Raw genomic sequence first — 25,120 nt, forward strand, 5'->3', positions numbered from 1 at the left:
AAGGCAGAGGCATAGAAATTGCTCTTCCCCTCTCTCGTCAATCCATGTCTATGGTCTTTAAGATAACTTGTTATGTAAAATTATTTATTTATCTAAGATGCACCTACACTGAACTTATCTGAAAAATAAAAAAGTCGATATTAAGAAAAAAATTGTAAATGGAAGATTATAAGAGAGGGTTTCACGTGCCAGCAAAAGTTACTGGCGTGCCATGTTTGGCACGCGTGCCAGGGGTTGCCCACCCCTGGTATAGAGGAAAGCTAAAATGGAATGATGAAAGATAAGGAGACCAGAACAGTTTCTTGGAGCTTAATGGTTAAATTTCAGTAGTGATCAGGAAAGTAACTCATAAACATTTCCCATTGAGACTTTGATGAGGGCATGAGCTCCCCTACTTTCCCCACCTGCATGCCAGGACAATGTCTCAGGATGGAATGACTTTTTAAAAGTACACAGAATGCTCAGCCTGGAATTCAAGAATCAAATGCACCTCTGTAAATGGTGGTCTTGGGGGAGTCAGCATGGGGGAATCAGGAAATGTGGAAGTAAGCTGCATGGGCTGCGGCAGTGCCGGTGTAAACTGATAATATGTTTATCTCTCCTTCCTCCTGTTACCAGTTTACAAACAGACTCTGACCTTCCCAGTGCTGCCGGCTCATGTTGCCTGTTTGCGAACACACAAGTCTCATTTTTGAACCCAATGCCGGAAAGTTTTACTAAGAATGCTGGGAAACTTTTTGTGTTTTTTTTTATTTTTTTTTAATAATATATTTTTATTGATTTCAGAGAGAAAGGGAGAGGAAGCAAGAGATAGAAACATCAATGATGAGAGAATCATTGATTGGCTGCCTCCTGCACAGCCCCCTACCCCGCAACCTAGGCATGTGCCCTGGCCAGGAATCGAACTGTGACCTCCTGTTCATAGGTCGACACTCAACCATTGAGCCACACTGGCCGGGCTGGGAAGTTTTTTTTAACCTTATATGAATTGAAAATAAACTGCATTTGAAAAAGTAAACAAATAGACAAGCCCCAAAATATGTATTCTTCATACTAGGATGCCAACAGTGGACTTTGGGGTTAGGATGAAATAGGCTCCAGTCGCCCACTGAGCCGCTGCAGACAACCGTGCGATTCGTTTACCTTGTTCACATCACACCTCCTCCTTTCCCCAAACTTTCAATAACGGAGAAAAGCCAAATCTATTTACCAAAGCATGCAGCCTGGCCCCTTACATCCACCCTGTGAGACGTTTTATAATGAAAAGCAAAGAATGGGAATAGCAAATTCAGAAAGGTTTCTCTGAGCAGCCAGCGTTCTCCTTGCTCGTTTGGAGTTGGGATGCCTTCTTGGAAACAAGTCAGTGTCTGCAAACGTACAGGTACCTGAAAAGGAAATACAAAAACGCGAAGTGGCATCAGATTCATACGGCAGTGTGATGTAGTAATGAAAAATCGGAAAAAGAGCCAAATGACCTCGGGGTAAGGTCATTTCACCACTTACTGACGGAGCAAGTCACGAGTAAGCTTGGGTTTCTTAATCTGTAAGATAATAACTGACCTATCTTTGCTATGAGGTTGTTATGAGGAAGAAAACATAATCAAAATTATGTAAAAGCATTTTCTAACTTCAAAGCACTAGAGAAATGTAAGGTACTATTAATATTAATGTTATGTACACACTCCATGCAAACCAATATTATCTTTAAAAGGAACACCCAAAGACTTTTTTTACGAGATAAAACTGCCCTCTTAATGACATGTGTAAGTTGTATATTAAAATATACTGGTTTCCTTAGTATTTATTATGCAGTTTAAATGAATATAAAAACATGCTACAGTGATTAAATATTTTCAATATTTCTTCCTTTTATCCATAATCACTGATAACAATAGGGTTACTATTTTAAGAGAATTTGACATTTTTTCTTAAGGGGACATTTGGTTCTCTATTAAATGTGTTCTTTTTAGTTATTTTTAAAAATGGTATAGTAAGTAATTGCCCTCGAAGATTCTTATTCCTAAAAGGTTCACACACACACACACACACACACACACACACACACACACACACTCTCTCTCTCTCTCTCACTCCTAGGCTAGATCTGGAAGGAATTGCTAACAATCCTTCCTTAGTTGCTCTTTGATTTTTAATCATATGAGAGCAATATCTGAACAAGGTGGAAGAAAGCAATTTCAGGAAGGTCCTCTTCTTGCTCCGAATCTCTATAGCACATAACACCTAAGTCCCACTAGTAATCTGGGTTGTTCTATCTTGCTTTTTATTTATTATAAATGGAGGTGGACCCCTAAGATGCTGAAAATTAGTAGGAGTTCTGCCTTGGGGTAGAAATCATAGACTTAGAAACTGAGAGGGAGTCAGGTGAGAGAAGGTTGGACAGGGATTAAGGAATTCTGGCATCAGTACCAGCCTGGCCACCTTTTGGGTCAGTCATTAATTCCCTCTCTGTCTCATTTCTTTTTATCTAAAAATGAGGAAGTTTGGACCAAATGATAGCTGTCATTTGTTAACTGCCTTCTGTATGGTAGCGTTGAAAGAGAAACGGAGGCATATTAAATATATTAAGAGTTTATTTGAGCAAAAATCAATTTGAATAGGGCAGCATCCAATCTAGCAGAAAGAAAGGTCTGAATGAAAGACTTGTATAGGCAGAAGGGAGAGGGAACAGGGAAGTTATCCCAGCCAAGAAGCCGGTTGGTTATCGCAGTTACTTTTTCCTGTAGGGACGGCCGGGGTCTCTATCTGTCAGATTCCCTAACCAGTGCTCATCAGGTGGCCAGGCTGGTTGGTTAAGGCTCTATCTCTGGGAGAGGCCAAACTGTAGTTAAGTCTCAGTTTGCTGACGTGGGCCTAAGCATAGGCGACGTCATTTGGGCCTCTTGTCTTGTTTTTAACAGTAAGCAGGTGCTGGCTCTAATTCTCCTAGTAGCCTGGCAAGATGGGCCTTGTTAGTCCCATATTACGGATATAGAAATAGGCTCAAAGGGGTAAAGTTATGAAATAGGTCACATTTAGTGAACTCCACAGAACCATTTCAGCGTTGCAATTCTAGGGTTCCATAGAGAGGAAAGCCACCCTGTGGCTTATGCTTCCCTTTTAGAATTATGTTTAGGATTCACTTATAAAAGGTCAAATGTGGAAAGAGCCTGCAAGATCATTAGTGCCAAGGTTTTCCCTTGTTAAGGAATCTAAGGTCCAAAATGCATAAATGACCAGCCCACGGCTGCGATATAGTTTCTCTTACAGTAAAGCTCATTGTAACTGGATTCTACCTGCATAGAAACATATATAGGAAGTTGGGTCAAGAAGTGGTATTTGGCCTGGGCCCCCAAAGCTTCCTAAAGATGGTCTTGGTTCTCTGTGCAAATACTGTCCATCCAAATAAGTAGAATGTCCAAAACTGGAAGGTCACAGGAGGACCTTCCTTTTCTCTGGAAGGTGTAAAATAAGGGTGGTGAAACTTTCCCACCCGGAACCACTGAAAAGTCAAAGAAGGTTCACACTGGGGATTGAACCCGCAACCCGGGCATGTGCCCTGACCCAGAATAGAACAGTGACCTCCTGGTTCATAGGTCGACACTCAACCACTGAGCCACGCCAGCCAGGCCGGATTTTTTTTTTTTTTTTACCTACATGAATATTCAGAGGAACAGCACAAAGTTATATAGGATGTAGTACAATTTTGGGGGCAGAAACTTGACAGGTAGTACCTTGACATAGGAGTAGGTCTAGGTTACCTACTTCTATCTATTTAATCTGAATATGACCTCTTATTAATATAACTATACAAATACACTACAACGTTTTCAACAACACCCTCTGTTATTCAACAGCACCGAGGTACTGTTACCACCCTTCACCTTCACCTCAGTGAAGTTCACTTATATATCCTGTACCAATAAGGTTTTGCTTATTATTATAACCTAGCACCTGCACAGTGTGTGGCACACAGTGGGACTTTAATAAAGATGTCGCCGAAACCGGTTTGGCTCAGTGGATAGGGCGTCGGCCTGCGGACTGAAGGGTCCCGGGTTCGATTCCGGTCAAGGGCATGTACCTTGGTTGCGGGCATATCCCCGGTGGGAGATGTGCAGGAGGCAGCTGGTCGATGTTTCTCTCTCATCGATGTTTCTGACTCTCTGTCTCTCTCCCTTCCTCTCTGTAAAAAATCAATAAAATATATTTAAAAAAATAAAAAAATAAAATAAAGATGTCTTTAGTGAATGAACACAAGGGTGTGCTTTGTACTTACGCAGCTTTCATCTTCTCTGCGATAATGACTCACAAACGTACATGTCCAGCCCTGATCTCTCTTCTGAGATCCAGCTTTGTTCTGGCAAATGCTCACTTCTCATCTCCACTGGAATACATCCAACTCATCATTTCCTGCCACCACTCTGTTCTCCCAGGTAAAACCCACTACCAAACAAAGCAAAATACTCTCTGCCGGTATTCTCTGGTTCAGTTAATGCCACCGTAATCCACTTATTTGCTCATAAATCTGGGTATTATCCGTGATTATTCTCTCTTATCATCCCCTTTTCTAATCAATCAATTCTAGTTCTTCAGTCTTTTCAAATGTATACACTTTCCTCCATCTCCAGTGCTACCACCCTAGCAGATTACCAACTTACTATAATGGCCTCGTGCTTGCTTCCAAACCATCCTGTCACCCAAAGCGATCTTTTTCAACAGCATGAAAAAGGACATAGAAACCACAAAAAAGGACCAGTCAGAAGTGAAGAATGCCATATCAGAGTAATTTTTAAAATAGGAATCTGATCCAGTCACGCTCCTGTTTAAATCCCTTAAATGATTTTCCACATTTTTAGGATAAAATCTAAAACCCTCAACAGGGCGTACATATAACATCCTGTATGATTTGGCCCCTGCCCATGCACCTTTTCTTATTTTGCGCTTACCCACTATTCTTCAATCACACTGGCTTTCTTTTCCTTTGTTTCTTTTTATTTAAATTAATTTTCATTTTTTAAACTAACCTAAACACATAATTTAGAAGCCAATCATTGCTAAATAGTTTATCACAAAAGCTCCCCTCCCTCACCCACCCCCCACCCAGATCCCTGCCTTCTCTATTGGTTCACTCCTTTCTTGGTAGAGTCCCTCCCTTGTCCAGTAGTTTCATGAGAAAGGGGCTAATTTTTTGAGATGTTGCAGGAAAATAGGGCTTATTCTGGTCTCGCTTGTTGATTTAAATCGCTGTGCAGTCCTAGATTAGAAAACATTTTCTCTCAAGATTTCAAAGGTTCTGTTGTCTTCTAGTGTCAGTAGTTCTGCTGAGTCTGTTTTAGTTCTTTTTTTTTTTTTTTTTCAATCTGGAAGTTTTTAGGGTCTACTATTTGTCACTGATGTTTGAAATTTCAAGATGCGAGTGAACCTTGGCATAGTTCTTTTCATTGTCATTCTAGGAACTCAGTGGCCTTTTCATTCTGGAGACATGTTTTTGATTTTAGGAAGTTTTCTCTCATTTATTTATATGGAAATTTCTTTTCTAAAGCTTTTGTGGTTTTTTTCTTTTCTTTTTTCCCCCCTGGACTTACTATTTATTATTCAGACATTCTGCCTTCTATATCTTCTAGTCTATCCTTTTCTTCTATTGTCCATATGTTTGTCTTCTACACGTGAGTTTTTAAAAACATCTTCAGGGGTGGTTTTCAACCGCATAAAAGTTCCATTCAAAAGTTAATCTTTCTAAGCTGTTAAAAAAAAAAAGGAATAAAGAGAAAATTATAACATTTATTTATTTATTTTTAATCCTCACTCAAGGATATTTTTACCATTGATTTTTAGAGTGAAAGGAAGGAGAGGTAGAGAGGGAGGGAAAGAGAGAGCGGGGAGGGAGAGAGGAAGGAAAGGAGGAAGGAGAGAGGGAGGGAAGGAGAGAGAGAAGGAGAGAAGGAAGGAGAGAGGGAGGGAGGGAGGGAAAAAGAGGAACTTCGATGTGAGAGAGACACATGGATTGGTTGCCTCCCAAATGCGCCCCAACTGGGGCTGGGGATAGAAGCTGCAACACAGGTATGTGCCCTTGACCAGAATCAAACAGGAGACCCGTTGGTGTGTGAGCCCATGCTCTGAACAGCATGCACACTGGACAAGGTATGAGAAAATGATAAGGTTTTTGCTGATACATTTTATTATTTTAGTTAAAAGTAGCACATTTTAGTTAAAAGGTGCTCAATTGGTTGGAGCGTCATCCTATAAATCAAAAGGTCACGGGTTCAATTCCTGGTCAGGAAGCAACCGATAGATATTTCTCTCTCTTCCTCTCCTTTCCTTTCTCTCTAAACAAACAAGCAAGCAAATAAACAAACATCCTGGGTGAGGATCAAAAAAAAAGTAGCAAATTTTAGCAATTAATTGAAAAAGGTGCCTTTGCCATGTAACTATATACAAATCTTTTCAAACCACATACTTTTAAAATATTTTATTTCTTTTATATACCTTCATTGTCCAACTGACAAGCTTTTTCAAGTACGTATTTATAGTAAGCCTAATAAACTTATAAATACTAGTGATTGTTAATTCTCTTATATGTCAAATTCTCTTGGCTTTTACTTGGCCTTTATACACCCAAATCACTCCACCAAAACTAAGGAGGATTTCAGTTATACCACTAATTAATTTTCCTATAGGATTAGAGCCTGTAATAGCTACCTCACTTCATTAGATTCAACCAATTTATTTACTGCTTCATTCTATTTTGAATTATTTTCAAAATAGGCCACAATTCTTGCAGATATTAACATTAAATCCTATAAGATCTTAGATGTCTCTCATGACTTTCCCCAAGTTTTTATTATAAAATATTTCAAACAAAGAAAAGTTGAGGGTATAGTATATTCAACATTAGCATACCCACTACTAAGATGCAACAATAACCAACATTTTGACATATTTGCTTTTTTTGTAGCTTTTTATTATGAATTATTTCAAATATAAAGTAAAGTTGAGAGAAATACTATGATCAAAACTATTAATTTAGCCCTGGCCGATAGCTCAGCTGGTTAGAGTGTTGTCGCAATACGCCAAGGTTGGGGTTTGATCCCAGGTAGGACACATACAAGAATCAGCCAATGAATAAGTGGAACAATGAATTGATGTGTTTCTCTCAAAATCAATTTTGTTTAAACACTATTTAGATTAAACACTTTAAAGTTGTGGTCATTTTCCTATGTTTGCTTTATTCATTTAACTATTTTGCTTAACTATTTGAAACTAAGTGACAGATAACATGACATTTCACCCCAACATACTTCAAAAAATAAAGCCCCCAAAATTAGGATATTTCTTGTATGCCTATAATAATAGCATTATTAACCTAGGAAAAGTAACAATAATTCCTTAATACCATTTTCTTAAAGCGTTCTTTTCCCCTTAAAAAAACAAAAACAAAACAGGATCCAAAGTTGACATATTGCATTTGGTTGTTCTATTTCTTTAGCTTCTTTTATTCTAGAGTAGTCTCCCCATCTGCCCACCAGTTTATCCCCCTATAATACTAAATTTTTAAAGAGATCAGGCCAGTTATCTTATAGAATGTTCTCATGACTTTTTCTGTGTTCTTGGAGGATTTCATTGCCTTTATCTTTCAATATACTGTATAATTTTTTTACTGAATTTTAATTAGTTATATTATTTGTAATTTCCAACTGCTCTTTCTTGCTGTTAGGTTATTCCTTCTTTTAGCATCTTGTTCTTGTTTCATGGGTACAGTATTTCTCTGATGATACTTTAGTTTTTTTGGTGTTTTTTTAAAGTATTTTTATGCTCCCTGCATTATTTCTGTTTTCTATGATTCTGTCCCCCCACCTCCATTCTTACATGTTGAGGTGTTGGGTTTTTAAAAAATTTTTTCATGTTGAAGGTTTTCCATCAATATCTGGTGATTTTTGTTCATTCATATTTTTAAAAAAATTTTTTTTAACATATATTTTATTGATTTTTTACAGAGAGGAAGGGAGAGAGACAGAGAGTCAGAAACATCGATGAGAGAGAAACATCGATCAGCTGCCTCCTGCACACTCCCCACTGGAGATGTGCCTGCAACCAAGGCACATGCCCTTGACCAGAATCGAACCTGGGACCTTTCAGTCCGCAGGCCGACGCTCTATCCACTGAGCCAAACCGGTTATGGCTCATTCATATTTTGAGTGATGTCCTAAAAGCCTAGGAAAAGCTCTGCGTGTGTTTGAATATTGTCAATTGAAGGTACTCGCTGCAGGCTTTTCCTACGGGGACTCCTAAATGTCAGTATCTGTGGCTCGTTTTTTCTGGCATAGTTCATTTTTTCCTGAGAAGTGCCCTTTATTTCTGCTAGAGAGCAGAACTGGGTTCAGCGTTCTATATCTGAGCAGCAGAAGAGGCGTGGAGGTGGGGGGTGGGGGGTGGGGGTGAGGGGGACTTGTTTTTCCATTTTAGATTTACTTTCTCTTTTCAGTAAGATGTCTCACTCCCACTCTGATCTATGCCTGGTGTCTCCACATCTGGAGCTCCTTTGATTGACTTTCTCCAGAGGTGACATTTCCTGTTTCCTATGGAGGTAGATGTAGTAGCCCAGTGGCTCTCAACCTTCTGGCCCTTTAAAACAATTCCTCATGTGGTGACCCAACCATAAAATTATTTTCGTTGCTACTTCATCACTGTAATGTTGCTACTGTTATGAATCATAATGTAGATATCTGATATGCAGGATGGTCTTAGGCGACCCCTGCGAAAGGGTCGTTCGACCGCCAAAGCTGTAAGTAACCTGATTATATCAAGAGGGGGCGGGGAGGTGAGGATTTGACTACGTAATAAACAGCTTTTCAAACGCATCTCCCTATTCACTGCACTCCTCGCATCCACTGCTCCAGCTTGCCTCTGTGCTGTACCTCTTCTGACTCCCCGAGTCTTGCCAAGGCTCCTCAGCGAGACCTGCCCTGCTTCTCCGTGGTTCCTCCTCTGAGCACTCAGGCTCGACCTTCCTTGGCTCTAAGTTCTTTACCATCCTCCATCCATTTCCTATTTTCATGCATTGTGGTTTGGAGTGACTCCTAGTTCAGTAAAGATGGAATCTGTGTTTCTTGTTTTTCTTTTCCTACTTGTTATTTTTTGAGAGAAGGTCTCGGCTGTCTTGAATTAGAAGGCCCTCACTGTTATTTTTGTCCTTCAAATGCCTTGAATTCCATACTGAGCTTGAGCTTTTGAACTCAGTGTTCCAGCTCTCTGAGATGTTCTTTCACTTCCCCGACTTCCCTCCTGGCCAATCCCACGTCATCTTAATGTCTCAGCTTAAACATCATTTCTAGATGAGTCCTTCAGACTACCTATGATATATTCTCATAATAGCTACCCCCACTCTAACTCAGTATATATGCCTATTTCCCCTGCAGACTGTCACCTCCATGAGGGAAGGGACTATTTCTATCTCGTTGGCTGCTATAGCCCAGTGTCTAGTGCAATGCCTGGCATTCACTAGGGCAGGGGTGGGGAACCTTTTTTCTGTCAAGGGCCATTTAGATATTTATAATATCATCCGTGGGCCATACAAAATTATCACTTTAAAAATTAGCCTGCTATTTTGGTAAATATTTAATTAACTCACCTCTAATGCCTTGGCAGGGCCAGACCAAATGACTTCACATGGCCTGAGGCCGGACGTTCCCCACCCCTGCAATAGGGAGTCAATATATATTTTTCATTGTTAATCAATATACAATATATTGCTCACTATGAAGATTTGTATCTTAGAATATAGTTGCTACCACCAATAAGTAGTTATTTAGAATTCAACAATTCTAGTTGTTATTATTGTCTAGTTATTGTTATGGAGACATCCTATCTAATAAAAGAGAAACATGGTAATTAGTGTACGACCGCTACCCTTCCCATTGGCTAATCAGCGAGATATGCAAATTAACTGCCAGCCAAGATGGCGGCCCGCAGCCAGGCAGCTTGAAACTAACATGAGGCTTGCTTCAGTGACGGAGGACTCCAACGTTCCCTGCCTGCCTTGCCTGCCTCTGAGCCTGCAGTTTGAACATTGTAACAAATATAGAAGCTAAACAAAACCCCAGAAACCAGCTTTCAGCGAGCCGGGATCTCAGAGCTGGAGTTGATACAGAGTTTTGATTATAGAACCTAAACAAACCAGATACCTGCTTTCAGCAGCTGAGGCCTCAGAGCTGGAGCCAAGCCTCAGAGCTAAAGCTGGCCCAGAATAAAAAAAAAAGAAAAAAGGACAGGTTGGGAGCTTCTGTCACCTGCCAGCCTGAAAACAGCCCTCAGCCCCTCACCCAGACTGGCCAGGCACCCCAGTGGGGACCCCCATCCTGAAGGGTGTGTGACCAGCTGCAAACAGCCATCATCCCCTCATCCAGGCTGGCCAGGCACCCCAGTGGGGACCCCCACCCTGATCCAGGACACCCTTCAGGGCAAACCAGCCAGCCCCCACCCGTGCACCAGGACTCTATCCTATATAGTAAAAGGGTAATATGCCCCCCAGCACTGGGCTCAGCGGAGCCGCGAGGCCTCCCAGCACCGGGATCAGCGTGACAGGGGGCAGCGCCCAAACCCCCTGATCGCCCTGCGGCTCTGTGTGTGACAGCATGTGGTGCCCCAACACCCCCACCCCACGGGCCCTACTCTGTGACGGGATAGAGCCATAACCTCCCCATCGGCCCTGCCCTGAGTGTGAGAGTGGCGGCGCCCCGACCCCCTGATCGGCCCTGCTCTGTGGGTGATAGAGGGTGGCACCCCAACCCCCCCACCCCACGGGCCCTGCTCTGTGTGTGATGGGGTAGAGCCATAACCTCCCCATCAGCCCTGCCCTGAGTGTGACAGTGGCGGCGCCCCAACCCCCTGATCGGCCCTGCTCTGTGGGTGATAGAGGACTGCGCCCCAACACGCCCCCCCATGGGCCCTGCTCTGTGTGTGACAGGGGGCGGGGCCATAACCTCCCTATTGGCCCTGCTCTGTTCCTGACAGGGGAAAGCGCCCCAGCCCCCTGATTGGCCCTGCTCTGTGCCTGATAGGGGGGAGCTCCCTAACCCCCTGATTGCCCTGCGGCTCTGTGTGTGACAGGGTGGGGCACCCCAACCCCCCGACCCCACGGGCCCTACTCTGTGTGTGACGGGGTAGAGCCATAACCTCCCCATCGGCCCTGCCCTGAGTGTGAGAGTGGCGGTGCCCCAACCCCCTGATCGGCCCTGCTCTGTGGGTGATAGAGGGTGGCACCCCAACCCCCCCACCCCACGGGCTCTGCTCTGTGCATGACAGGGGGGAGCTCCCCAACCCCCTGATGGGCCCTGCTCTGTGTGTGACAGGGGGGAGCTCCTCAACCCCCTGATCGGCCCTGCTCTGTGCGTGACGGGGTGGCGCCGCAACCTCCCCATCGACCCTGCCTTGAGTGTGACAGGGGGCGGTGCCCCAACCCCCCAATCGGCCCTACCCTGAGCGTGACTGAGGGTGGCATCACAACCTCCCAATCTGCCCTGCTCTGTGCATGACAGGGGGCGGTGCCCCAACTCCCCAATCGGCCCTGCTCTGAGCCCGACCAGGGGCTGCACCTAGGGATTGGGCCTGCCCTCTGCCACCCAGGAGCAGGCCTAAGCCAGCAGGTCGTTATCTCCCGAGGGGTCCCAGACTGCGAGAGGACACAGGCTGGGCTGAGGGACCCCCCTCCCCCGCCCCCCCCCCCAATGCACAAATTTTTGTACACTGGGCCTCTAGTTATCTATATAAAACCCTAATATGCAAATCAACCAAACGGAACAACTGGTTGCTATGACATGCACTGACCACCAGAGGGCACTCAATGCAGGAGCTGCCCCCTGGTGGTCAGTGCGCTCCCACAGGGGGAGCGCTGCTCAGCCAGAAGCTGGGCTCATGGCTGGTGAACACAGTGGTGGTGGTGGGAGCCTCTCCTGCCTCTGCGGCAGCGCTAAGGAGCAGCCAGCCAAGTGGTAAGGAGCGAGCAGGCAGGCAGTTAGGAGCGACGGGTCCTGGACTGTGAGAGGGCACAGGCTGGACTGAGGGGCCCCCCTCCCCCGCCCCCCCCATGCATGAATTTCGTGCATCGGGCCTCTAGTACTATAATATGGACTCTTATCTATCTCCAAATTTATTTTACAATGAACACATTTAAAATTATAATGTGCCAACTAGAATTTAATATGTACTCAGATTAACATAGTGTATACATTTTCTATTATTGCTGTAACAAATTACAACAGACCGAGGGACCTAAAACAACACAAATGTATTGTCTTACAGTTCTGGAGGTCAGAAGTCTAAAATGGGTTGGCAGGGTTGCGTTCCTCAGTTTCCTTGCCTTTTCTAGCTGCAGGCTGCCCACATTCCTTGGCTCACAGAGCCTTTCTCACATCACTCTGACCTTTGCTTCCACTCTTACATCTCTGTCTCTGAGTCTGACCCTCTTGCCTCCCTCTTCTAGGGACCCATATGATTAGGTTGGGCCCAGATAATCCAGGATCATCTCTGCTTCTACAGCCTTAATTTAATCACATCTGCAACGCCTATTTTGCCACAGGAGGTAAAATATTCCTAAATCCTGGGGATTAGGATGTGGACACCTTTGGAGGGTCATTATTCAGCCAGTTCACATAGACAGTACAATATGAATCTATAGATGAATTAATTACTGAAAGAAATGATAAAAACTTCACTCAAATATTTTAAACTGTATATTAGAGCAACCTCCAAACAAATAAATAAAAATAACTTTGTTAAGTGAAAAATACCATCTATATATTAGAACAATAAGATAACAGCCCTAGCCAGTTTTCTCAGTGGTTAGAGCATCGGCCTGTGGACTAAAGGGTCTCGGGTTCAATTGCGGTCAAGGGCACATACCTCGGTTGCAGGCTCGATTCCTGGCCCCAGTTGGGGTGCACATGGGAGTAACCAGTCGATGTGTCTCTCTCAACATGTATGTTTCTCTCACTCCCCTCTCCCTCCTTTCCACTCTCTCTAAAAAATCAAAGGAAAAAATATCCTCCGGTGAGGATTACCAACAATGAAAAGACAAGATAACTAAGGAAACATATGATTGTTAAACAGACCACAGCTCAGTGGTTGCGTAGGCTTCCACGTGCAAATCCATTATCATGTTTTCTGAACCTGGGATCTCCTGGTGGTTTCAGCTAGGCTCACTGTTTCCTAAAGGCAATTATCCAATAATACTAACAATTAACAACTACATAAAGAAATATTTTAGTACATATATTTAAAAATAAATTTTAGGTGGCTATGGGAATGCAGACTGGTTCAGCCTCTGTGGAAAACAGTATGAAATTTCCTTAAAAAAAAAAAAAAAAAAGAAAGAAAAAAGACAAATGAAACTTCCATTTGACCCAGTGATCCCACTTCTAGGAATATATCCTAAGAAATCAGAAACACCAATCAGAAAGGATATATGCACCCCTATGTTCACAGCAGTGCAATTTACAATAGCTAAGATTTGGAAACAGCCCAAGTGCCCATCAGTAGATGAGTGGATAAAAAAGCTGTGGTACATTTACACCATGGAATACGATGCAGCAGTAAAAAGAAGGATCTCTTACCCATGGAGGGACCTGGAGAGTGCTATGCTAAGTGAAATAAGCCAGTCAGAGAAAAACAAGTATCACATGATCCCACTCATATGTGGAATCTAATGAAAAAATAAACTGATGAACAAAATAGATCTAGAGACATATAAGCATAGGAAAGACTTTCAAACCTTAGAGGGAAGGCAGGGGTGGGTGGGTGGGTGGGAAGAGATCAACCAAAGAACTTGTATGCATATATGCATACCCATGGACACAGACAATAGGGTGGTGAAAGCCGGTGGTGGGGGCAGAGGAGGTCAATGGGGGGAAAAAAGGGAACATATGTAATAGTTCCTTTAAAATATATATATTTTAGAAAAATAGAAAAATCAATACTTTCAACAATAAAGATTTTTAAATATAAAAATAAATTTCAAGTGAAAAATATAATTAGCATTGATTATTTTTTCAGTAAGTACCTCTTAACATTTGGCAGAATTGTTTGGGAAAATTATAATAAAAACCTATCTGGGGAAAATCAAGTCCAACATTCTTGATCGTTTATTTTAAAAGGCCGTGGTTAGATATTTTCTATTCTCAGTTATTGAGCAATGCTATCTGAATAGCACAGACTGGCGGTTTCACGTGGGCTGATGGGTAAAGCTGTCAGCTGGCTCTCAGATAAGAACCTCACCTGGTAATTGCATTTTGATGATCACCTTTGCCCATTTGGTAATTTAATAATTTTTTTTTCAGGCCTTATCTGGCTCTGATGCATTAGCTGGAGAGCATCCCCTTTTCCTAATGGAAAGTTTACTTGAGAAATCAAATAGTTAAAATGTCAGGCTGTCCAAGGCACCAGCAATGCCAAGAAACTCACAACCCTTCATCCCACAGTCTCCTCTTTCCCCTAATCTGGCCCAAATTGCAATAATCAAAATATTGAAGTAGCATCCTATACTGGAAAACATGGTACATTTGAAAATAAGTCAGAATTCTATCTGATGATTTTCCTTGTCTTGGTTTGCATAGCTGAGAGAGCTGCTTATTGCCTTTCTCTCCATCTTTTCAATTCTTGCTCCTTCCTCTAAAGCTGACATACAGCCTTACTGTATATACTAACACAGTTGTCACTAGCCACACGAGCTACTGAGCATCCGAAATGTGGCCAATCAATGGAGTTGTAGTCTAAGTGTAAAACACATGTGAGATTTTGAAGACTTACTTTAATGAGAATATAAGATATTTCATTAATAATGTTTATATTGATTACCTGTTGAAATGAGTTTTGGATTTCTTTTGGCATATATTTGGGTAAAACACTATATTATTAAAATGAATTTTGCCTTTCTTTTACTTTTTTAAATGTAGCTACTAGAAAACTTAAAATTACTGGTACACAAGTGATTCATTTATTTTTGTAAAAATATATCTTGATTGATTTCAGAGCAAAAGGGAGAGGGAGAGAGAAAAATCAATGATGAGAGATAATCATTGATCGGCTGCCTCCTGCACACCCCCTACCTGGGATTGAGCCCATAACCCGGGCAAATACCCTTGACTGGAATCAAACCTGGGACCCTTCAGTCCGCAGGCCAACGCTCTATCCACTGAGCCAAACCGGCTAGGGCTGATTCATGTATTTTTATTGGCGAGCACTGATCTAAGGCTCCCCAAACCCTCCCCTGTTACCTTCTTCAGTTGTTCTTTATGGTCTGGCCTCTCATCCATTTCTTATCTTTCCAGTAACTGCTTAGATTTAGAAGGTAAAATAGAAAGTTGAACTCTGTGGCACACCCTAAAGTCAAGGGAATTAAGGGCCCTGGGAGGGTAGATCAGTTGGTAAGAGCATCGTCCAGACACACCATTTCGGGTTCTCTTTTTGTGTGTTTACTGGTTTGGACTGTTCCTTTGAGGGAATGTGGCTGTTGAAAGATGAAGAAAAACTGCTGGGAGATGAGGATTGGGATGGTGTTGCAGATCTAAAGGCCAAGCAACACAGAGAGATGTTTATCTAAGTCGAAAAAGACCTCAGAGATCACCCTGTTCCATCTTTCACCCACATCCATCCCCCTCTTATATATGGAATAAAGCTGCTTGTATTGTTAGGACATCCATATTCATCTAACACGCCAAATATATACTGAGAAATGGGGGAAAGTCTCTGAAAATATATTTTCCAACAGGGAAAAAACATGAAGAGGAAAAAAATTAATGCCGTTGTTTGTGAACCTAAAGAACTCCTGAATCCCTCTCCCAAAGTAACAAATTGTTGCAAATCGCCGTGTGTGAAATATAGTTTTCAGAAGGCATACATGACCAGACTTGCCAGCAACCAGCCAGTTGCAGCCATGTCAAGGAGCCCAGGTAAGATATTTATATTAAACTAAAAGAAATATTCTACTTGGCAAGTATTTTTCTTGGTATTGAGGACACAAATTTGGGCATTAAATAGATGACTTAAACATTAACTGTAAGGAGATGGCGGTAAATCTCTTAATCAAAGTTCTATGTACTAAACGGACGTTGCTCTTTGCTTCATGGTATTAATTTTTATTTAGTTTCTGTTAGCCCTGACTCACTGATGTGACAACTAATTAAGATGACCCCAAAGCAATTCAAATAGATCAAATTTATCCTTTTAGAAAAACTTGTCTTTAAACTTGACCTGGTAATGTCTGCATTCTTAAGGTAGGAAAAAATTCAGATTAGATTCCTTCTTGATTTGCCAGTACAGGAAAGAATTGAAGGGAAGATAAACTTGAAATTTTGTTTTGCAAAAATGTGTAATTCCTAAGTGTCTCAGACTGATGGAAAACTAGTCTTACGTTTTGAAGAGCATTAAAGTGTTGGCGTCAAACTTACGGGTGTTTAGACTTTGGGATTAAAATATGCTAGACACATGAACGGTGTTAAAACTAATCTCAAACGGTTCTCCAATTTTAAAAGCATCATATGCGCCGGAGAAAGTGGAAATTTCAGGCACCGTGACCGTCTCTGGCCCCCATATCAAACGCGGAGCCCATTTTCCAGAAAGAACTCAATTAAATGCCGAACTTCCATCGGTGCAGGTGACAATTCTCAAAGCCTGAGGCTCGGTCGCCTGTCAGCATATTTTTAATTGAGATGCAATTCATACACCATGAAGTTCAGCCTTTTAGAGCGCGCAACTCACTGGTTTTTCGTACATTCACAGAGCCGTGCCATCATTCCGATTCGAGAACATAGTTTATTGTAAGCCTTTCCCGGTGTGTCACACTCGCTACACCGCTCGGCCCTCAGATTCCTGCAAAGCTGGCGGGAGCCTTCTGAGGTGCCGGGGGCGGTGGCCCCATTTACCCCAAATGCGTTCCTGGTTTCACCTCAAAAGGACAAACCGGGTGAGGAAGCAATAATGCTACCACCGCTGGTTGACGCAGCAACGCCTGCAGCCTCATCTGCACGTTCGTTTTCGTGCCCAGAACTCCCGCTTTGCTCCGTAGGTCAAATATTTTGTGTGACGGGCGTCTCAGTCTGGAGGGCGGGCCCCCCATTTCTCTGCACGTTATCGCGGGCCCCGGAGGCCGCCGCGCGTTTCCCGATCTCCCCGAAGAAACGGGGGATGTGCAGGCGGAAAGGGGCGGCGTCCGCGGGACCCGGAGTTACTAGGCGTCGAGAACGCCAAACCTGGGGAAATGGGTGGTGCAAGCGGTAACCGGGCCTCCCGCACCCCTCGGGGGTCCCACGCTCCCCTCGGGCGTCTCCCGCTCCCCTCGGGGCGACCCCACGATCCCTCCGGATCTCGCGGGAGCCCCGCGCGCCGCGGCCGCGCCCGAGACCACCGCCGGCCGTGCTCGTTCCCCATTGGCCACAGCTGGCCCACGTGACCGCTAGACCCGGCGCCCGGCGGAGCGCGCGCTTTCCCCGCTGGGAGCTCGGGGCGTGAGGCTGCGGGGGACGCGGGAGGTCCCGCAGAGGGCCGGGGGGCTCCCCTTCCGCAACCTTAAAACAAAAGCCCCAAATACTGCCCCAAATGAAACTCCTAGTGAGAAACTGGTTATCCAGAAGGTCCCCCTCGCCCGTGGCTTTGCCACACACACTGACAATGGAAATCACAGGCCATCACTGGCCGGACTGGCCGGAAAGCGGCGTGTGAAATCAGACTGACCCTTTGGGGAAGTCTACACGTCTGAGCAACTCTTGCGTGGGAAAGAGAGCCGAATGTTTGTGTGAGGAACTTAAGGCCACGTCTTCTTAGAAAAGTCGAGGGAAGTCCAGAGAGACCATCCTGACTTGTCACTTAAGGGAAATTAGGAACTCTTGTGAAAACGAAAATGAGTAAAAGCCAAACGAGATCCCGCCCACCGGTGAGAACGTAATAACGTATCCGTGTGAAAGGGGAGGATTAAAAACCCGCATCTCTCTGTACTTGTATGTGTGCGTATGTAGGTGCGTGACTCGTGTGGAAGGGATGGGTGATCGTAGATCAGTCGAGTCCCGCGACCTTCTTCCGCGGAGAGGGCCCGGCTGCCCGCGTTGCCTTCCTCCCCGGAGGCTCACCCACTCTCCCCTCCTCCGCCTCCAGGAAGCATCCTCCTCCTTCATCCGTTCAAAAGCGCCCTCGGGCCTCCTCTGTCCCAGGCACTGTGCTCGGTCCCGCGGCCGCTCCCCCGGAGCTACCGGCTGATCAAGGAGGCAGACGGGCCGGTCACGGCACCGACCCAAGTTCTAAGAGGTCCAGATGCCACAGGGAGGCTTGACCCAGCAGGGAGGTCAGAGGGGGCTTTCCCGGACCCACACCGGGAGGGGCGAAGGGAGTGGAGTTGCAGGCAGAGGGAGCAGCCGGCGGCCTCTCCCTCTCCAGGGGCTGCCTGTCCCGCCACCCCCACTGTGCCCACATCAGCCGGCCTCGCAGTCTCAGAACACTCACTCCCTTCTCTCAGCCCCAGTTCTCAGGCAGTAACCTGTCACCTGTAATTATCGTTACAGACAAGGTTTTATCCCCTAGGCAAGTATACTTATGTCTACATCTAGTATGCATGATCATTTATGTTTCACATATTGAAAACATGCAGCGATAACAAAATGTAGAGTATGATGTATCTCAAACAGAAGTAAAGAGCAGCAGATACTCAAAGTGCTGAGAGGTCACATGATTTTGGAAGACTCGACAAGGCATCTAAGAGACAGCAATTATAATAAACGAGCTACTAATTCTAAATGGCTTGCAACAGTGGCTGACGGACTGTCAGAGCTGTCTGTGTTTGCTTAAAAATACGTTCTCACGGTTGGAAAACTAAAGAGTATGAAAAAGCATAGAGTGAAAACTCTCTCCTGCATTTTTACCTCCCATCTGCTCAGTTCCCACCATCATCACTCCCTATCATAGACAACCATTGTCCTTATATCCTCGGATATCCTTCTGGAGGTGTTTTTTTTTTTTTTTAATTCAATTTTGAACAACTGGGAATATAGAGTTTTATAATCCCACTTTTTTTTAATTTTATTGATTTTTTACAGAGAGAGGAAGGGAGAGAGATAGTTAAAAACATCGATGGTGAGAGAAACATTGATCAGCCGCCTCTTGCACACCCCCTACTGGGGATGTGCCCGCAACCCAGGTACATGCCCTTGACCGGAATCGAACCTAGGACCTTTCAGTCTGCAGGCCGACGCTCTATCCACTGAGCCAAACCGCTTTCGGTTATACTCCCACTTTTTAGGCAAAAGGTAGACTATTAAGTAGACTGTTCTTGCTCACTTTCTCACTTAACAGTATGATTTGTAGATCTTTTGACATTAATTTTTAGAGAGCTTCCTCATTCTTTTAAAAATTATTTTTATTGATTTTTAGGGAGAGGAAGGGGGAGAAACATTGATGGTTGCCTCCCTTATGAGCGCCGACCTGGGCTTGAGGCCAGAGCCTAAGTATGTGCCCCCAAAACCGTTTAGTGTCTGGGACAACACTCCAACCAACCCAGCCGCCCGGCCAGGGCTGGTTCTTACTGCGGCATGTTTCATTGTGTGCATACACCATCGCTCATTTAAATAGTCTCCTATTGATATATATTTGGGTTGTTTACAACAAATAACCTTGAATGTTTTTGCATTTGTAAAATTGGGTAAACACATACATTGCCCCCTAGAGAGGTTGTATCCATTTACACTCTCGCCACCAATTGTGAGCGTGTCTCCAAGACTTTAAAATACCTGAATGTGCTTTATTGTTGCCATTTTACAACTTTAAGTGAAAGGAGAGCTGTTTGTTTTCAGAACAAACTGAAAGGTAGGGCTGTCCTTAGGTGAACTTACAGAGTAGCCAACTTCTCATCTAACTCTTACTCTCTTCTCTGCTGCAGTCTCTCCACCCCCTTCTGCAGCTGCATGTTTCACAATCCACACTGTCTGTTGGGTACCTTCTCTGTGTAGGGCACTGAGTTCGGCCCCAGAGATCTGAAATAGATACATGTTCTCAAGGTTTCATCCTTTACTTGGTCAGACATGCACAAACAACAAATCGTTATTATGTTGAGCTCCAGAATGCAAAACAAGCCAATTGCTTGAGGCAGGCGCACTCAGTCCTGAGCTGCCTCCCAGCTCCAGGTTCTTTCTTCTCTGCCACCCTGGTAACCCACCTTCCTAATGCAAATAATGTGCTAGGTTTGTATTTCCCAGGTGACTATTAGTTAACCAGTTAACTAGTTGCAAATCAGTATTCGTTTGATTGGGCACAAGCAGGGCTGGCCCTAAACTGGTTTTGAAATAGGTGACATTTGTTTGGTTCCCTCTTCTTTCTGGCACCTTCTCTCCTGGGTGAGTTCTCAGCCCTCACTGGTGCTCTCACCTTTTCTCAGGTAATTGTCAAATAATCCTTGCTGGAGTGTTAAGTAGTCATTAATGTGTCATTTCAAACTGGCTTGAGGTGAGATAGTATATGTCTGTTTCAAGATCCTCTTGAAAACAAGAATAGGAACTGAAATGATAGGCAGTAAGAAAGGTTGCAAAGGGCCATATATTTCACCTACTAGTCAAGCCGCCTATTTAATCCACTAGTTAATCCATCTTGGCTGAGGTGGATTAATGCATTGAGACCTTGTTCCTTCCTCTCCAATCCTATCCTCTCCCTCCTACTCTTTACTCTGTTGTAGGGTCCGGGAGTTCTGGGGACCATCGCCCTCAGAGCTCTTAACCTTCAAACTCAGCTGCAGCCCTGGCTCAGTGGCATCTGGTGGCCAGAGAGGGGGTGCTGTGAAGTGGGTTGCCCTTAGGCACTCTTCCCATTGTCTTCTCCCAGTCAGCTTGCAACCTGGCTGTCTCCCCTCTCCACCCCCCACCCCCCCCTTACCCCGCCTCCGAGTAAAAGGTTGTTTTTCCCCAACTGTATCAACTTGCATAGGTGGCTGCCCTTTCCACTCAGGTTGCAGCGGTTCTTGCTAGTTGCTCAGTGTATTTAAAAGTGTGGATTCAGGCAATGATGCTGCTTTTGTGTTGCATTAAAACTTTTAAATCAAAACAACTTACATGTTCATGGAAACGTGAACTGGAGAGCTTATGGTAAAAAGGGCCTAAAGCAGTGCCTGGCACCTAGAAGGGCTTCTATAAATATTTGTATGAATGAATACAAGGTCAGTATTTGGCCTCTCCCTTTCACCCCCACCCCATCCCATGTCCCATTCCGAGAAGGGCAACTCTTTAACTGGTTGTGTTTTCCATTTTTCTAGGCCAGTGGTTCTCAACCCTGGCTGTATGTTAGAAGCACCTGGGGAGCTTTTAAAAAATACCTACGTGTTGTGTTATTTCCAGACCGACAAAATCGTCTTTTTAAGTTTATTTTTATTTTTAGGTCTCTAAGCTGATAGTCATTTGCAGCAGTGCTGGAAACAACTATTTTATTCCTCTGTCTCTTCATTTATTGATGCCATCCATCCTTTCCTTGACATGACAGTGAAGTTTAGCTTATAGTATACCCTCTATTTCATGTTTGATAGTTAAATTATTCTTTTAATATTTCTGCTTTTTGTCTTTGTAAACTTAAATAATTTAAACTTCTATTTTTTATTTCATATATTTTCAGCAATATCACATGACCCAGCATTTTATACAGTGAAGACACTAACTTCCTGCTTTCTTCTTACTCAGCCTTCCACAGCCTGCTATTTATCTTGTTTATCTTTTAACTAGAGGCCCGGTGCACGACATTCGTACACTAGGGTGGGGTGGAGGCTGCTCCCTCAGCCCGGCCTGCGTCCTCTCGCACTCCAGGATCCCTTGGGGGATGTCTGCCTGCCAGCTTAGGCCTGAGGGATCCTTAGCACTGTGAGGACATGGAAGAGGCTCCCACCACCGCCACTGCGGTCACCAGCCATGAGCCTGGCTTCTGGCTGAGCAGTGCTCCCCCTGTGGGAGTGCACTGACCACCAGGGGCAGCTCCTGCGTTGAGTGTCTGCCCCCTGGTGGTCAGTGTGCATCATAGCGACTGTTCCGCCAGTCAGTCAATTTGCATATTAGGGTTTTATTATATAGGATTTTTCTTTTATTTATTTATTTAATTAAATCTTTATTGTTCAGATTATTACAGTTGTTCCTCTTTTTTCCCCCCATAGCTCCCCTCCACCCAGTTCCCACCCCCCCCCTCTGCCCTTACCCCCCCCTCCCCCACTGTCCTCATCCATAGGTGTACGATTTTTTTTTCTGTTCTTTACCCGTCTTTATTTATTTATTTATTTTTTAAATTAAATCTTTATTGTTCCGATTATTACAGTTGTACCTCTTTTTCCCTCCATAGCTCCCCTCCACCCGTTTCCCCCCCCCTCTGCTCTCACTCCCCCCCCACTGTCCTCATCCATAGGTGCACGATTTTTTTCAGTCTCTTCCTACATCCCCCACACCCCTTTCCCCCCCAAGAATAGTCAGTTCATTCCCTTTCTATGCCCCTGATTCTATTATAATCTCCAGTTCATTCTGTTCATCAGATTATTTATTCACTTGATTTTTAGATTCCCTTGTTGATAGATGTATATTTGTTGTTCATAGTTTGTATCTTTACCATTTTCTTCTTCTTCCTCTTCTTAAAGGATACCTTTCAGCATTTCATATAATCCTGGTTTGGTGGTGATGAACTCCTTTAGCTTTTTCTTATCTGTGAAGCTCTTTATCTGACCTTCAATTCTGAATGATAGCTTTGCTGGGTAAAGTAATCTTGGTTGTAGGTTCTTGCTATTCATCACTTTGAATATTTCTTGACACTCCCTTCTGGCCTGCAAAGTTTCTGTTGAGAAATCAGCTGACAGTCATATGGGTACTCCCTTGTAGGTAACTGACTGTTTTTCTCTTGCTGCTTTTAGGATTCTCTCTTTGTCTTTTGCTCTTGACATTTTAATTATGATGTGTCTTGGTGTGGTCCTCTTTGGATTCCTCTTGTTTGGGGTTCTCTGCACTTCCTGGACTTGTAAGTCTATTTCTTTCACCAGGTAGGGGAAGTTTTCTGTCATTATTTCTTCAAATAGGTTTTCAATATCTTGCTCTCTCTCTTCTTCTGGCACCCCTATAATTCAGATGTTGGTATGCTTGAAGCTGTCCCAGGGGCTCCTTACACTATCTTCATATTTTTGGATTCTTTTTTCATTTTGCTTTTCCGGTTGGGTGTTTTTTGCTTCTTCTTTTTCAAATCTTTGAGTTGATTCTTGTGATCCTCTAGTCTGCTGTTGGGAGTCTGTATAATATTCTTTATTTCAGTCAGTGTATGCTTAATTTCTAGTTGGTCCTTTATCACAACCTCGAGGGTCTCATTTGATTTCTTGAAGGTCTCATTAAGTTTATCAGCGGTTTCTAGAAAGTTCTTGAAAAACCTTAAAAGTGTGGTTTTGAACTCTATATCCAGTAGTTTGCTTTCCTCCATTTCTGTCATTTGCGACCTGTTGCTTCGTCTCTGCATTTTTTATGCTTCCCTGTGTTGGTAGAGTGGCTTTGTGTGCTAGGTGTCCTATAGGACCCAGTGGCTCAGCCTCCCCAATTACCTGAGGTGGACACTCTTGGTGCACCCCCTTGTAGTCTTTGTGCACAGTCTTGTTGTAGTTAAGCCTTGATTGTTGTTGGTATCACTGGAAGGAATTGACCTCCATGCCAATTGGCTGTGAGAGTCAGCTGTGTCTGCAGTGGGAGAACTTCTGTGCCGGAGACAACCTTCTAGAGCAAGACTTGCTTCAGTGGAGCTTTGGTGCTCACTGAGTCTGCCCCCTGAGTGTGTCCCTTATGGATCTGAGGAGTTGTAATCTGGATGTTCCCACTCTGACCACTGGGTACACTGGCTCTTGGATCTAAGGAGGTGCTAATTTAGCCTCTGCCTGAGGCTACCCAGCAGGAGCCCAACTGTGAAGCAATGCAAGCTGCTGTGGGGCCTTGGGCCTTCTCTTGGAAGTTCTGGCTTTCTCTGACCCAGCTGCAGTTTGTTAGGTAATTTTCAGATTGCAAAGGGCCAGGCCTTTCATATGCAAAAGCCTCTGCTAGCAGCTTGGGTGGGGCGGGGTCTCAGGGGATCAACAGGGTGGAGCAAGCTGCTATGGCTGCTCCTCAGTCCTACCCTGAGAGGCCCTGTGTTTCAGTGTCCCAGTAATCGCTGCAAGCACCTCTGAGAGAAAGCCGCCCTCGAATTCCAACCAATGCCAGACAGTCCAGTTTCTCCCCGTATGAGTCTGGATCCACAGAGACTCACCTAGAACTGGAGTTCAGAGCAGTCGGGAACTTGAGAGTCCCTCCCAATTGAAAAAGACAGTTGCCAGCCCTTGCATGCGCCTCCGTACCTCTGCACTTTACTTCCGCACCTCCTCTGAGTCTCAGTGTGCTTTTCTCTTTCCTTCTAGTTGTAGAATTTCCACTCAGCCAGCCTTCCTGTGGTTCTGGATGATGCTCGTTTTGTCTTTTAGTTGTATTTTTGAAGTGGTTGTGCGAGGCAGCAATTTCCGGTGTTTTCCTATGCCGCCATCTTGATTTCTCTCTCTATAGGATTTTTCTGTAGCCACAATTGTTAACATTTACATTCTGTCCTCCAGTCACAACCAACTTTCCCATGCTTTGTCCATCAGTTGATTCTAAAGTTAAAAACCAAAAACTCTGGCTTACATTATTGTATCTATGTAAATATTGTCTAACACCAAGTCCAGTAGTAGTAGCTAAGACATATAATGTAGGGCTTTTTGTAAAACCAGGCACTTTATAAATACCACCGTTTAATAGTTATAAGAATATTAAATTCCCTTTTAATCAAATGAGGAAACGGAGGCACGAAGAAGTGAAGTTATTTGCCTAAGAACAGGCAATTAGAAAGGAACTGAGCAAGACTTGACCTTCCCTTATGGCGGGATAGGATACATTTTTTTTTCTTTAGGTACAAGTTTAGTACCCCTGCCAGCTGGAAAGACAATGCACATCAAGGTCAAATACATTGTTTCCCCTCTTTTTTGAGGGGTGATGGTTGTCTTTAGCTCCTATTACACAACTCCGATCAGTTTTCTTTCTTCCATTTCTGTTAGTGACTAATTTCAGCCTCTTCTGCACCCCCCGCTGTCTCAGCA

The 25,120-nt window shown here is 44.0% G+C and overlaps 1 protein-coding gene across 1 annotated transcript in view; it reads left to right on the forward strand.

The window, feature by feature from the left end:
- The window catches only part of PXT1 (peroxisomal testis enriched protein 1), a 72,457-nt gene that overhangs the window by 29,517 nt on the left and 17,820 nt on the right, over window positions 1–25,120 (forward strand). The window contains exon 2 of the mRNA XM_059701881.1: window positions 15,758–15,938. Within this exon, the coding sequence (XP_059557864.1) occupies window positions 15,767–15,938 (172 nt within the window). The 5' untranslated portion in view covers window positions 15,758–15,766. The remainder of the gene's footprint in view (window positions 1–15,757; window positions 15,939–25,120) is intronic.

The sequence above is a fragment of the Myotis daubentonii genome, chromosome 6 (assembly GCF_963259705.1).
Source record: "Myotis daubentonii chromosome 6, mMyoDau2.1, whole genome shotgun sequence".
NCBI classification, from domain to species: domain Eukaryota; kingdom Metazoa; phylum Chordata; class Mammalia; order Chiroptera; family Vespertilionidae; genus Myotis; species Myotis daubentonii.